The sequence below is a fragment of the Macaca thibetana genome, chromosome 1 (assembly GCF_024542745.1).
Source record: "Macaca thibetana thibetana isolate TM-01 chromosome 1, ASM2454274v1, whole genome shotgun sequence".
NCBI lineage: Eukaryota > Metazoa > Chordata > Mammalia > Primates > Cercopithecidae > Macaca > Macaca thibetana.
In genome coordinates, this window is record NC_065578.1 from 133,713,402 (window position 1) to 133,728,277 (window position 14,876).

At 46.7% G+C, this 14,876-nt stretch overlaps 3 protein-coding genes across 14 annotated transcripts in view; 1 reads left to right on the forward strand and 2 right to left on the reverse strand.

Moving 5' to 3' along the window:
- PFDN2 (prefoldin subunit 2) overlaps positions 1 to 14,876 on the reverse strand; it is a 184,729-nt gene that overhangs the window by 21,149 nt on the left and 148,704 nt on the right. Inside the window, exon 1 of one of the 8 annotated variants that reach the window (XM_050759535.1) lies at positions 11,301 to 11,307. The exons of 6 other annotated variants lie outside the window; for them this stretch is intronic. The gene's annotated coding sequence lies outside the window, so the exon portion shown is untranslated. Of the gene's footprint in view, positions 1 to 9,337; positions 9,342 to 11,300; positions 11,308 to 14,876 lie in introns of those variants that run through there. One more of the 8 variants, XM_050759554.1, reaches the window with a different exon arrangement.
- On the reverse strand, positions 185 to 11,585 carry DEDD (death effector domain containing). Of its 4 annotated transcripts, none has more exons than XM_050759032.1 (6): positions 11,471 to 11,585; positions 9,744 to 9,776; positions 2,697 to 3,080; positions 2,398 to 2,505; positions 1,937 to 2,083; positions 185 to 1,379 (listed from the first exon to the last, which is right to left on the reverse strand). In XM_050759032.1, the coding sequence occupies exons 3-6, from the start codon at positions 3,019 to 3,021 to the stop codon at positions 1,003 to 1,005; spliced, it is 957 nt and encodes a 318-aa protein (XP_050614989.1). In that variant the 5' UTR covers positions 3,022 to 3,080; positions 9,744 to 9,776; positions 11,471 to 11,585; the 3' UTR covers positions 185 to 1,002. The 4 variants fall into 4 exon arrangements, with proteins under 4 accessions (XP_050614989.1, XP_050614970.1, XP_050614979.1 ...); XM_050759013.1 differs by having other exon boundaries at positions 2,697 to 3,085; XM_050759022.1 differs by lacking the exon at positions 11,471 to 11,585 and adding an exon at positions 11,311 to 11,397 and having other exon boundaries at positions 2,697 to 3,085.
- Positions 11,571 to 14,876, forward strand: part of UFC1 (ubiquitin-fold modifier conjugating enzyme 1) — a 21,266-nt gene continuing 17,960 nt past the window's right edge. Inside the window, exon 1 of one of the 2 annotated variants that reach the window (XM_050759632.1) lies at positions 11,571 to 11,700. The gene's annotated coding sequence lies outside the window, so the exon portion shown is untranslated. Of the gene's footprint in view, positions 11,701 to 12,172; positions 12,261 to 14,876 lie in introns of those variants that run through there. The other variant, XM_050759637.1, reaches the window with a different exon arrangement.

Below are 14,876 nucleotides of genomic sequence, written 5' to 3' on the forward strand. Positions count from 1 at the left end.
CTGGCTCATTCAACATGCGTCCCTACATAAATAAAAGTGCAACACTCAGTGCATGTCCCAGCCCCATTCTCCCAAGCATGGGAGTGGGCGTAGGAGTGGAGGAGGGGGAAGGAAAAAGGAATTACTTCACTTTCACCTACGATGCCCTTTGCCCAAGCCAGAAGAAAGCAAAGGGGAAAAGGGCTGCAGGGTACATTATTTATTTTCACTTGAACATGGAAAGAAAGTGTCACACTCCCCCTTCCCCTTTATAGGGGGAGTGTATTTTAATCAGCAACCTCTTCTCCATCCACCCTGTCTATGTGTGTACACATACACCACCACAATTGGGAGGCGTGACTCAGCTGACCCAGTCTTCTTATCTGTTCCTCCGTTGAAGAGGGTTTGACAAATGGGTAAAAGGAAGGAGCCACATCAGGCAGAGGTTTCAAGCCACGGAATGGAGGAAAGGCGGCAGAGAGGAGCAGCACCAGAGGCCAGGAGAGAGTGGAAAGGGTCACAGCTTCTTTGTTTTTAAAAAATTCTATAATTTGGAAGAGGGTGGCGATTAATTTTCAAAATACACTTCAGAGTCCCACCTTCCACACAGCTCCCTTACTCACAGCCCTTTGGTTTTTTTAGACATTTAAGAGCTCTCATAAAGCCAGAAGTATTGATAACTCCTTAGTGCACCCAAAAGCAGTGTTCACATCAATCCCTTACAAAGACTATGTGCTGTAGACTTCACTTCTCCCTATACATTTGTCTTACGGCTCAGTGGTAAGGTAGCTGTAGAGACACACATTAGGGGGTAAATGGAAAAGGGAAACAAAGGGGAAGCCCAGGCACATGGGTGCAGGGAGGGGAGGGGAACACCACTTCCACTTTCGTCTTTTTCTTAAAAAAAAAAAAAAAAAAGGCAGGGGTGTGATTGGTTGGAAGGGTAGAGAACAAACCCCAGAACAGTGTAAGCTCCAGAGATGGGTGATGGGAACAGTCCCCAAAGTGAGAAGAGGGAAAAGGTCAGGGTAATGCTTGCAGCATCAAGTTCCTCAGGAGTTTCTGTCGGCCCAGCTCATAGTCCTCCTCGTCTACATTTACCAGCAGCTTGATGGCTTCATGGCCCACAGCTTGCTTGAGGGAGTCTGTGATGAAGACACCTTTAAGTGCCTCTAATAAAGAGCCATTGATGTAGTCGCGCCAGAATGCATCGAGGTAGGTGAGCTCAGAGAACTTGATGTCACAGATGATGGAGCCCAGGTCCCGGGACTTGAGGATGGTGTTAGCCTGGTTAAAGCGCTCAAACTGGCGCTCAAGTGGGTCCTGCTTGTTAGAGAAGACGTTGCCCTGCAGAGCAGTCTCATGCTGGCAGTACTCAGCCCGAACCCGCAGTCTGATGTCTGTTGGAAACAGAAGATAGAGGGCAGAAGAGGTTACAGTGAGGGATGAGTTTACAACCCAAGCTTGAAAACTGAAAAGCACAGCAGAATAAAAAAGTAGGGAATATCACCTGACAGCTTCTCTACCTCTTCCCCAGGACTATTTCTATGTATCTCTGAAACGCTTGCCTGAATGCAGGAGGTTCCCTTAAACTGGACATGCCCAGGTCAGCACTGTTCCCATTACCCACAGGTAGCAACTTGTTTATAGGAGATTGTTTCCTAATTACCAGGCACAGAAGTTCATTTTAATACTCTATCTTGACTTGGTTCATCCTACAATAAGGATGTCATAACAACATCCCTGTGATGTAGTATTAACTAAGAAGAGTTGAAATGCACCCTGCCACAGTCACAAAGAGCAGTTTTTCCACCAGACACCAAACCATTCAGCCTCACTTTGCAATGGCAATCAAAGTGAATCTCACACTGAATAGCATAAACTGCCTAGTGTCCCAGCAGTTCTTTATATTCTGCTTCAAGTCTGCTCCACCTCTGGAACCCTTGAACTTCCTCACCACATGTCTGCTTTTCCTTGGGATCTGGTGTCACTGACTTCCGGCGTTTTCGCTGGCTCCCAAGTGTGGCTCTCCCTCGGGCTGGCCGCTTGCTACACATCTGAGGACCCGAAGTGGGGCAGCACACCACAGGATAGTGGGGAGGCACTGACCAGAAAGTAAAAGGGAAGAAAACACAGTAGGGTAAAGGCAGAAATTCAAACACTTCTCTTGGAATGAGGAAGGAATCATTTAGACTTAGCACTAAAAGCAGTGGAAATAATGTGACTTGAAAAGACATAATGTGAGAGCAAATACAGGACCTAGGAGAAACGTCAACACCTCACCTGATTTTTTTTTTTTTATGGGACAAGATGTGGGGCACAGCATCCTTTCATTTAAGCTGGCAAAGCCCAGAATGTGATGGGATCAGTGTCCTTTTACTTGATGATGGAAAGTAGGGGGAGTTAATGTCTTCTCACCTGTTTTAGGGGGCTGGGGAGGCCTTGGTTCTGGATCACTGAGGGCTCTGGGGGTCACATAGCGAATTGATGTCTCCTCCAGATATTTGTCTACAAGATCAGGGCACACTGTAGGAGGAGAAGTAATCATTCAGGAAAATATATACCCTTCCCTTCTGTCAGTCCAAACCCCCAATGGGCCTCACAACTTACTCTAAGTACTCCCCAGGGTCAATGTGTCTTCCCCTTTGGATGCCTATGCTGCTCCTTCCTGGCCTCCCACAACTCTTCCCTGATTCTAGCCCCTAATACATCCTCACCAGCCCGTCTTCTCTTGAGGGTGACATAGGGCAGCAGGTCGTGGCGAGTGATGATGCGCAGCAGCTGCAGCACCTGGCGAAAGTTACTTTCATCACAGCGGCCCTGGCGCTCCAGTGCCAATAAGAAGTCACGTCCATTTCGGATGAGTCCACGCTCGTGGTCATCAATGACATCAACAAAGAGGAAAGAAAGCACGCGCACATCTCTGTGTGTCAGATGAGTGCCCACGATGTCAAACATGCGGTGCAGGCTGTATAGCCCATGTTCCTGCTCACCATGCTCTTCTGGCCACACCTGGCTTGCCCGCCGCTTTAGGCCCGCCATGCTGGGGGCTCAGGTACGCAATGCTTTCCAGAATCCCTGCTCAGCAGCTGCAATCCACACTGTACTGAAAGGGCAGGGAAAGAACCGATGAGATACTCAAGGGCAGGAACTAGTCTTAGGCATTCCCATATTCCCAGTCGCTAATAATGCCTGGCACAGTATAGTGCTTTATACATGTTTATCACATTTTTTAAAGTGTTTGTTTACAAATAAACACTGGCTGGGCACAGGGGCTCACACCTGTAATCCCAGCATTTTGGGAGGCCAAGGCAGGAGGATCACTTGAGCCCAAATATTCAAGACCAGCCTGGGCAACATATGGAGACCCCTGTTTCTACAAAAACGAAAAAATTAGCTGGGCTTGGTGGTACACGCCTGTAGTCCCAGCTGCACAGGAGGCTGAAGTGGGAGGAAGGCTTGAGGCCAGGAGTTCAAGATCAGCCTGGGCAACATATGGAGACCCCCGTTCCTACAAAAAAGAAAAAATTGGCCGGGCGCGGTGGCTCAAACCTGTAATCCCAGCACTTTGGGAGGCCGAGGCGGGCGGATCACGAGGTCAGGAGATCGAGACCATCCTGGCTAACACGGTGAAACCCCGTCTCTACTAAAAATACAAAAAACTAGCCGGGCGCGGTGGCGGGCGCCTGTAGTCCCAGCTACTCGGGAGGCTGAGGCAGGAGAATGGCGGGAACCCGGGAGGCGGAGCTTGCAGTGAGCTGAGATCCGGCCACTGCACTCCAGCCTGGGTGACAGAGCAAGACTCCGTCTCAAAAAAAAAAAAAAAAAAAAAAAAAAAAAAAAAGAAAAAATTAGCTGGGCTTGGTGGTACACGCCTGTAGTCCCAGCTACTCAGGAGGCTGAGGCAGGAGGATCACTTGAGGCCAGGAGTTCAAGGCTGCAGTGAGCTATAATCCTGCACTGTAGCCTGGGTGACAGAGTGAGACCCCCATCTCGAAAAAAAAGAAAAGAACTAATTTAAATTCTGACTCTTCTCACTGAAAAGCTGTGTAGCTATGTGACCGTAAGCAAGTCACTTAACTCCAAATTCTCAGTGCTGTCATCTGTAAACAGGGATGAATGAATCTATACCTCAGAGTTGTTAAGAATCCAATGAGAAAATACATGCAGAATCACTTGGTAACCCTTACATAAATGGTTGTGAAACAGATTTCAAAGATACAAGCATCCTTGGCCTTTGCAGCCCAGAATCATCCCTCCACATTTTTCCTACAGTCCAACCACATCCAGAAACGATAACTGCTCAGAAAGTTTATCAATATTTACCAAAACTCATGGATTTAAAATAACATTTATTACGTTTCTACAATAAGCATTCTTGTAATTCTGTGCCATTTGTACTCCCTTGATCGTCACACTATTTGGCAATACCAACTTTTTTTTTTTTTTTTTGAGATGCAGTCTCACTGTGTCACCCAGGCTGGAGTGCAGTGGCACAATCTCGGCTCACTGCAACCTCTGCCTCCCGGGTTCAAGCGATTCTCGTGCCTCAGCCTCCCAAATAGCTGGGATTACAGGCAAGCATCACCATGTCTTGCGAATTTTTGTATTTTTAGTAGACACGGGGTTTTACCATGATGGCCAGGCTGGTCTTGAACTCCTGACCTCAGGTCATCCGCCCGCCTTGGCCTCCCAAAGTGCTGGGATTACAGGCGTGAGCCACTGTACCTGGCCTTGGCAATACCAACTTCTAAGCTTCCCTCATGGATGTCATTTACTAATCCCCTATCAATGACCAATCACAGCCCCACATTCATTATATAGTTTGGCACTTGATTCACAAAGTTCCTCCATCATTATGGGCTATGGTTAATAACAATGACACAGTCATTAATCAATTCTCAAATTCAACAACTTTCACTCCACTCAAGTCACTCATACTTACTGCTCCACCAGACAGCACCATCCAATACTGTCCACTCTCTGGTCACAATCTCCAATCACACAATCAATTCTAAATTCCTGTTAATGCTACTTCTAGATATTTCTTAAATCTGTCCTACCTTTCCACCTCCACTGCCGTGGTTCAGATTACAATAATCTTTCACCTGGACTAGTGTTACTTTAAAAGTTCTCTGCAACACCAATTTTAACCTACCTAAATCCATCCACTGCCGCATCCAGTTCAGTAAGCTGTCTAAAGTCCACAACTGACCAAGTCACTTTCCTGCTTCAGACCCATTGATAGCCCCTTCCTTATCTATAAGAACACTCCAAACTCTTTTTTTTGAGACAGAGTCGCTTTGTTGCCCAGGCTGCAGTGCAGCGGCACAATCTTGGCTCACTGCAACCTCCGCCTCCCCGGTTCAAGTGATTCTCCTACCTCAGCTTCCCGAGTAGCTGGGACTACAGGCGCACGCCACCACGCCCAGCTAATTTTTGTATTTTTAGTAGAGACGGGGTTTCACCATATTGGCCAGGCTGGTCTCGAACTCCTGACCTTGTGATCTGCCTGCCTCGGCCTCCCAAAGTGCTGGGATTACAGGCGTGAGCCACCACGCCTGGCCGAACGCCCCAAATTCTTTACACACACATCAAGCCTTCTAAGATCAGGCCTACCTTCCCAACCTCATCTCCCACCACATCCACTTTTTATTCTCTAACATTATCAATTTGTTTATAGCTCACATACATCATGCAATTTGTTTCTCTATACCTTCTTCTCTTTGCTTGAATGCCCCTCTCCCTTCTCTATTCCACACCCCCATCACTCTTTTTCAGATGGCTAACTCCTACTCATTCTTTAAGAGTCAGCTCAGATGCCATCTTCAAAATGCATTCTCTACACCCCCATGCTGAGACAAGTAGTCCTCTTCCGTGCTCTTATTGAACACTATGCATATCTCTTTTACACCATTTATCACCATGTACTAAAATTATTTGTGTATTTATTATCCCATTAGATCCTACTCAACTCATAGAGGGGCTATGTCATATTCATCTTTATATCCCTAGTGACTAGTAATGGACAGAGCCTCAAATATAGTAGGAGCAACCCACTGTTGAACTGAACTTAATCTCCAAGAGATCACCTCCAGCAATTCCAATTAAGAAACAAACTCGCAAAATTCCGAGAGGACCCCATTAAAAACAGAGATACAGGTAACTCAGTTACCATGCATATATTCTAACTAGCCATAGCCTCCTCTGCAATGTCCAGAACTACCCACACCATACCACACCACACTACCCTACTCAACAATAAGACAGGTTGTTCTGTCCATTTATACAAAAAGGAACTGAGGCTAGACTAAGAAACAATAAAATAATAAGCTGCTTTGGAAAAACAAAGCTGATAGAGACTTGGAAAGCTGAAGAGTAAGTAGGAACTAGTCCTCTCTTCCTCAGATGAGAAACTAAAATGAAAGCACAGAGAAACTCATTCCCTTAAGAAAAGGGGAGGTACACTCTGGGATCACTTAACCCTATACCATGGGTTCTGACATGTAGAAAGGAAATGTAATCCATATATAATTTTGAGAGCCCAGATGCCCCACCCAAAGCATGGAAAATAGCTATTCAACTGTAGACTGGTATTCCTTGTCTCTTCCTCTCGATTCACCTGTTGCTGTCACTGGGTACAAATGAAGGTGCTAAAGGAAAATAAGTTCTTGCTCATAGCAGGCAACATGAGAAAACTGAGCCTCCTCAGAGCCCCTGTAACTTCTCCTTGTTCCCTATCCCACCTGTTCCCTTGGGCCAGCTGTTGATTATGAGGATCTCAGATAAAGCAGATGGGTAGGTTTCACATTAAACCAACCAGAAGAGCCGGTTGCTCCCCAGTTCCCAAATTTAAAGTGTGCTTAAACCCGAGGAAATGAAGAAACACTGTCCCCACATACCCTCACAATGGAAAATGAGGCAAAATACAGGAAAGCACTGTGGTCCTAATTACGCATCTATGGATGTAATTCTATAAGCTTCAATCCCTTGAAGTTAACTCCCTACATTTGAGAGGAAACAGACACACTAGCCACCTTTAAGTCCCAGATCCCAGGCTAGATCATCAATGTACTAGGAATTATAAGAGCTTTTAGGTCAGTGGTTCTCAACCAGGGGCAAATTTGACCCCTGGGGAATATGTCGCAATGTCTGGAGACATTTCTGATTATCATGCCTGGTGGGGAAGGGGACTGCAATCAGCACATAATGAGTAGAAGCCAGGGATATTTAGAAACATCCTATAAGACAGGTGCAGTGGCTCACGTCTGTAATCCCTGCACTTTAAGAGGCCAAGGGGGGAGGAACGCTTGAGCCCAGGAGTTTGAGATCAGCTTGGACAACATGGTGAAACCCCATCTCTACAAAAAATAAAAAATTAGCCAGGCGTGATGGCATGCACCTGTGATCCCAGCTACTTGGGAGGCTAAGGTAGGAGAATCGCTTGAGCCTGGGAGGTCGAAGGTACAGTGGGATGTGATAGCGCCACTACACTCCAGCCCAGGTGACGGAGACAGACCCTGTCTCAAAAGAAAAAAGAAACATCCTATAATGCACAGAACAGTCTGCCACAACAAAGAATCATCCAGCACAAAATGTCAATAATGCCGAGGACGAGAAACCCTATTCTAGGTGGAGCATGATGAAGGGTCAAAAGAATGCATGTCACTTTCCACACTAGATCTAGAAGACGCCATTTGGTCCCCCCAGTCCAAACCCATCAAACAACATTCCGGAAGAAAAGAAAAGCCTATCGGACATACACATTCATTTAACTCCCAAGTCTAACTGCACTAAGGTGTTTCATGCCATTCCAACCTTGGGTCCTCTGTCACCTGCTGTTGCCATTCAGCTGAAGAACAGGTGGTAGTTCTACACCCACTTCTGCCCCATCCCAGGAGGTCTACTTTGACCTAGTTCAATCTAGAGTTCCGTGGGGATATTAGAAATGTAATCCTCTGCAAGACAGATATAAAGGATCCTGCTCGTAAGCCTCAGGGCCATCTTTAAAGTCTTGAAACTGGATGAGTAGCAGACTCTCCTTGTTAGGTCACTAATCAGACTTATATTGCTTATTCAGTGAAGCAAAACATAGAAATATGTAAGTTCCTCAAGGCCATGTCCTTGGGAGAAATATGAGGATACTGTCATGCAGGTTAAGGGGCAGCCCTCTTCACTTAATGCAACCCAGATAAGGGTTCCAAGAATCTAACTTTAACATTAAAATAATGTGATGAGGCCTGGCACAGTGGCTCACACTTGTAATCCCAACACTTCGGGAGACCAAGGCAGGACTGCTTGAGCCCAGGAGTTCGAGACCAGCCTGAGCAACATGGCACAACCCCATCTCTACAAACAATAAACAAAAATTTGCTGGGCATGGTGGGACATACCTGTGGTCCCAGCTACTCTAACGCACCACTGCACTCCAGCCTGAGGTACACACTGAGACCTTGCCTCAAAAAAAAAAAAGAGGAAAAAGGAAAAAAAGTGTGATGAAAGTTCAGCTGATTAGTAAAATTAGAAAAGAAAACATGACCAATTTCTTCTAAAACCAAAATATACTCAGATTTCTGTGGCAGTGAGGCAAGGGAGCTCAACTTAAAACATACAGAGATCCTAGATAACAGGTATCAGAATGGTGAGGAGAATGTAGCCCTCTGAACAGATTAGAACTCAAGTCTTGGTATCTGAAACACTGCCAAATACCAAGAGACAAAACTCCAGCACACAGAAAGTCCTGATCCCACTGACTGGTCTGGCTCTATGTGAGACAGTAACACATGAATTCTCCCCTACAGTTTCCCAAGAATAATTGATTCTGAGGAATTGCTGTATTTCCTGGAGTTTTACTTTTTTCTTTAGAGAAGTCCAAGTCAGCCAAGGGCCAACAGACAGTCTATAGGTATCTTCAGGATTTTCTCCTGATTGGTCCTTCTCTACTATGTTTCTACTTCCAAGCAAAGTCTGGTCTCATCCCAACCAGGAATAGCTGTAGTTTTTGAGGTACTTGGCTCTCTCAGAAGCCCTTAGGGGAAAGCCACGTGAAAGAAATAAAAAAGAGTGCTGTCTTGAAATGAAAACGACAGTCATCTTTTCTGAACAGGGATGATATTTGTAATTTCATAGGAGAATTAGAGATATCTGACTCAGATGTCCTCAAAAGAAAAGTCATTTGTAGTTCTTTTTTGTAGAAGAACTACAAAAAAAGTGGTGTCTTGAAACTTGAAATGAAAACTACATAGAAAATCTTAAAGATGGTTAAGAGTACATTCTTGCTCGTGGAACTAGGAAATGTAATCAAATATCTGGAAGTCAAAATTACACAGTATGTTTTCAAAATAAAGATGCCAGGAACCCCCCCAACAGCTAGAAGAGAAAGTGAGAGGAAAAGTTTCCCATGGAAGGAAGGTGTCCCAGCAACCCTCCAAGGGCAAAATTTAGTAGACAATGTACTAGAATACAGCCTTCCATATGTTTAAAAAAAAAAAAAAGTTTCAGAGCTGACCAAGAAGACTAGACAATAACAAACCAAAGCTGGGGGATTGTCCCAAGACATCTAAATCTCCTCCTCTTTTCCCTCCTATCTCCAATTAACTGAAGTAACAGTGATTACAACAGATCTCATGCACTCAGATGGGTGAATGAAAACTCATTTTCCCTGACATTCTCCTCCTCATTAAGGGACCCAACCTCAAAATAACTCTCATGCTATTTCCATTCCCTTCCATTGTTTGAAAACAATAAAAAAGTTCCAGACTTACCTCCGCAAGAAACTTAATTTCCCAGGTCTCTTCCTAGCACAAGTTTCACAGCCAGCAGCAAAACAAAAACAAATAAGGAAAGGAAAATAATTAATTTTCAAGTTTTACTTTGAAACCTCGAAGGCCCATAGAATTAGACAATCTCGTTGCAAAAGTACACAGACAAGCCTGAAGACATTTAGAGAACTCACCCCAACAAGTCTCCAGGCTTCCCTAACTCTCTATTAGTCAATTTACAAAAATACCAACTCCAAGAATTTCCAGTCTCAATGGCTTGCGGTAAGAAAGCTCCCAAATTTAAGAACTTCTGGGAAAATCAATTACCCTCTGGCACCTTCTCATCTTCCTCCACAATTCCTTATTCCTATTTTGTTACAATATTAATGTTAACTTTCATCTTCAGAAAAAACTGGGAGGCAAGTGGTTACAACAGACCAGCACTATCCTCCAAATTCTACCTTGGCCCTTTCCCTTAACTAGCACACAATGAGAACAAAATATCTAATGGCGCAGCATCCACTCATACATCTATGTTTCACCAGGGAAAGTTTTTCTACATACAGTATCCATGTTACCCCCTCCCTTCTAGACTTAAACAGCAAAAGGGTCTGGAAACTACAGCACTCATTTAATTAGCCTGTCTAGATGCCACTCTATCTTTTGTCTTTCCCTCCTCAGACTTCCAGAGCCTCCACCTTAGCATATAGGGTTCCAATATAGCCATGTCTGCTCCCCCACTCTTTTATTGCTAATGCTAAAAACTAGAAAAGTCCTTTGCTCCTCCACACTTGGACGACACCGGCTTCCCCATTTTCCCAAGCAGGAAAAACAAGGGAACAGTAAGCTAGGGAGTCTTTTGGAAAACAAACCCAGTTGAATTCTCATCCAACCCCAATTCTACAAACCCACATGACCATTCCCTTCTGCCCTTCCCACCCTCTTAAAAGCTAAGGACCTGGCAATTAGAATTGGCTGCAACTGATGCTGCTTAACTCTGTTCTCTCCTCCTCTCCACCGGGGAAAGGGAAACCCCCGAACCTCTATCACCCGTGCAGCTCCACTGTCCTATCTCCCATTCCACTCCTTCTTCCCAAACTTTCTTCCTCCCAGTCTCTCACTTTCTCCATTACCTCCTCCCACCGACACTCTCTCCATTCCCCAAACCTCCGTTCTCTCCTTTTCCACCCAAATTCTCCCCTAGGCCCTTCCCCCTCCCACATCCAATTTAACACTTTCGAAGCCCCCCAGAATCGTCTAAACTCCAATTCTGAGCTTTCCCCACCTCCTCGCAACACCCCTCATCAGAGTCCAGTCCTCCCTCCAACCACATGCCACAGCCCCCTTCCCCTTCACACCCTCAGCCTCTCCCTCCTGCTCCTACCCACTTCAATACGAGCGGATCGCAGCCCCACTCCCCACCTCGGCCTCTCTAATACCCCTGGCTGGGCCCAGACTCAGCCCTTGTTTACGCCCCTCCCCATGCCCTCACTCCTCGGTCTCGACCCCTGCCCTCTCCCGCAGTTGCCATCTCCCCTGCACGCCCCCCTCGGCAGCTCCCCTCCCCCACCTCTCAGCGTCCCGTCACCTCCCTCTCTTGAGGTTCTCAGGCTGGACGTCGCCACCGCCTCCCCCTCCACTTTCCTTCCCCAAGCCCTTTGCGGCCCCGCCCGGCCCCGCCCCGTCCCGCTCGACTCCCTCTCCCCATTCCGGCCGCCCCTCCGCCTCACTCTCGGCTCAGGCTCGGCGCCGCCATATTGGATCCATCCGCGCCGCTCTCCCGGGCCTGTCTCACGGCGCCGCATCCGGGCTCCAGCCGCCGCCGCCGCCGCCGCCGCCGCGGGCGTGGGGGAGGGGAGAGGCGGGCGGGGGTGGCTGCATCCTGAACGGCGCCTCCCGGAACCCGGCCGGTTAGTGGCGGCTTCGAGGCCATAGTGAGACATGAGCCGCAGTAGCCATAGTAAGTGAGGGCAGCCTGGCAACGGCATTAAGCGGGGAGTGGATAGCTTCACTTCGGGAGGACAGATAGGGATTGGCAGCCATCTTGCTTTGGGGCAAGCTGGCAACGCCGGTTTTTCTTGACGGCTGCTTAGGGCGGTAATAAGGAATGGGGAGAGGATAGCGTTCTTGAATGTGGAAACATTGGTGGCGCCACAGCTGGCTGGTGGCCACTTCAAGACCCACTGAAAGGCTGGGATTGGCAGCCATGACTCATAAGGGCGGAATAGCACGGGGATCGGTTTGTCTGGAGAACTTGAGTGAAGGGTCAAGTTCTGGATTTCACCTTTCCTCTGAGCTTCCTGATAACCCGGACGTTCCGTAAACCCGGATCCGGAGCCGAAAGCGCTGCTCAGATCCCGTCTCGGAATTCATTCGTTCAGCATTTACCTTTTGAACGCCGGTTTCCTGTAGCAAGTGTCGCCTAGCTGATCCGTGTAGGGCTGTTGGGAATTGGGGGTGGGGAGGATGGTGCGGGTACGTTCTGGAGCTGCCAACAGCCTGGTGTGGCTTAAGAAAGAGGTAATAGATAGGGGAAGACCAGATTATGCGAAGCCTTGTAAATTAATTGATTTTTATTCTTAAGACTTTTCATTGTCGTTGAAGAATCTCAACAGTGGTGTGAACAATTTTATGGCATTTTAGATCGCTGCGTGCAGTGTGAAGGATGAATTGAGGGGACAAAATGAGAATCAAGGAGAGCAGTTGTGAGGCTCTTTTCCAGGCGTCTGCCTGTGGAAGGGAGAGTGCGGATGGGGAGATACAGATTGGATTAAGAGGTACCAATGTTGTGACTTGGACAACTGGGGAATAATGATACCATTTTCTTTCTCGTTTAGGGGGAGATAATGAGTTTTAGGTGCCCCTGGGATATTAGCTAATGTGGGTTGGGAACCCAAAAGAAAGGTTTGAGGTGTGTGTGCATGTGCATATAGATGGCTGTTGAAGCCATGAAATGGGCTGGAGAGAAAGATACCTGCATTTGCAGAATAGGTTGAGGGAAGCCGAAAACAACACTGAGAAGGGGCAAACCGAAAGGAAAGGAAACCATAGAGAACTATCAAGGAAACTGGTTAAAGCGTTTAGTGTAACAGAGATAAAGTAAAATGTGAACTAAAATATATCCATCAGGGCTGGGCGTGGTGGCTCACACCTGTAATCCCAGCACTTTGAGAGGCCGAGGTGGGTGGATCACTTGAGGCCAGGAGTTCGAGACCAGCCTGACCAACATGGTGAAACCCTGTCTCTACTAAAAATACAAAAATTAGATGGGTGTGGTTGCACATGCCTGTAATGCCAGCTACTTGGGAGGCTGAAGCATGAGAATTGCTTGAACCCAGGAGGCAGAGGTTGCAGTGAGCTGAGATCGCGCCACTGCACTCCAGCCTGGGCACCAGAGCAAGACCCTGTCTCAAAAAAAATAAAATAGGCCCAGCACTTTGGGAGGCCATGGTGGGCAGATCACTTGAGGTTAGGAGCTGGAGACCAGCCTGGCCAACACGTTGAAACCCCGTCTCTACTAAAAATACAAAAATCAGCCAGGTATGGCAGTGCGTGCCTGTAGTCCCAGCTACTGGGGAGGCTGAGGCACAAGAATCGCTTGAACCTAGGAGGCGAAGGTTGCAGTGAGCTGAGATCGGGCCACTGCATTCCAGTCTGGGTGACAGAGTGAGACTCTGTCTCCAAAAAACTAAAATAAAATAAATAAAATGTATCTATCAGATATTGCAACAAGGGCCAGGCACAGTGGCTCACACCTGTAATCCCAGCACTTTGGGAGGCCTAGGCGGGTGAATCACTTGAGACCAGGAGCTGGAGACCAGTTTGGCCAATGTGGCAAGACCCCATCTTTACAAAAAATACATTAGCTGGGCATGGTGGTACACACCTGTGATCCCAGGTACTCTGGAGGCTGAAACACAAGAATCATTTCAACCCAGGAGGTGGAGGTTGCAGTGAGCGGAGATTGCACCACTGCACTCCTGGCAACAGAACAAGACTTTGGTTTTCTTGTAAGTAAATAAATAAATAAATAAATAAATAAATAAAAAGGCCGGGTGTGGTAGCTCACACCTGTAATTCCAGCACTTTGGGGGCCGAGGTGGGCCGATCACCTGAGGTCAGGAGTTCGCGACCAGCCTGGACAACATGGTGGAACTCCCACCTCTACTAAAAATACACAAATTAGCCAGACATGGTGTCGGGCACTTGTAATCCCAGCTACTTGGGAGGCTGAGGTGGGAGAATCGCTTGAACCCAGGAGGCAGAGGTACAGTGAGCCGAAATTGCACCATTGCACTCCAGTGAGACTCTGTCCCCCCAAAAAAGATATTGCAACAAGGAGGTCATTTAGGAAATTTGGAGAAAGCTGTTTTGTAGTTATGGTGGATAGAAACCAGATTGAATTGAGAAGGCACAACATATAAAGACAGTTTTTTCATGGTGTTGATGTAAAAAGGAGACTAATGGTAGGGTATTGCAGGAGGGAGAATTCCAAAGAAAGGGAAGAAGTTTTAGGTATCTGTGAGATAGCTAGATAGATATGTCCTAGTGGCATGTTTAATATACAGATCTAAAACTTAAGAGGAAAATATAAGTGGAGGAAAAAAGCAAGCACAGAATACATATGACACATTTACACATGCATTAAAAAATTATGAAGAGTGGGCCTAGGAGGGATGAGACATACTTTTCATTGTACATCTATCTTTATTGCTTGAAATTATTTTTCTATGCACATCTTATAGAAAGCTACTTTTTTTTTTTTTTTTGAGACAAAGTCTCACTCTGTCACCCAGAGTGACAGTGGCACGATCTCGGCTCACTGCAACTTCTGACTCCCAGGTTCAAGCAATTCTGCTGCCTCAGCCTCTCGAGTAGCTGAGACTACAGGCGCATGCCACCATGCCTGGCTAATTTTTTGTATGTTTAGTAGAGACAGGGTTTCATTATGTTGGTCGAGCTGGTCTCAAACTCCTGACCTCATGATCCACCCGCCTCGGCCTCCTAAAGTGCTGGGATTACAGTCATGAGCCATGGTGCCTGGCCAGAAGGCTACTTTTTAGAAAGTCCTATGATCTATAGGCCAGAAATTCTGAAACATCAACCTTTCAGTGATAATTGAAGCCATAGATTTGG

What these genes read in the sequence shown, in the direction of transcription:
- DEDD (XM_050759032.1), bottom strand. Translation starts at nt 3,021, where the DNA reads ATGGCGGGCCTAAAGCGGCGGGCAAGCCAGGTGTGGCCAGAAGAGCAT. An exon ending in TCCCCAGCCCCCTAAAACAG is followed by an intron (nt 2,084 to 2,397) that starts GTGAGAAGACAT and finishes CTTTCTGGTCAG; the next exon opens with TGCCTCCCCACTATCCTGTG. An exon ending in CAAGGAAAAGCAGACATGTG is followed by an intron (nt 1,380 to 1,936) that starts GTGAGGAAGTTC and finishes TGTTTCCAACAG; the next exon opens with ACATCAGACTGCGGGTTCGG.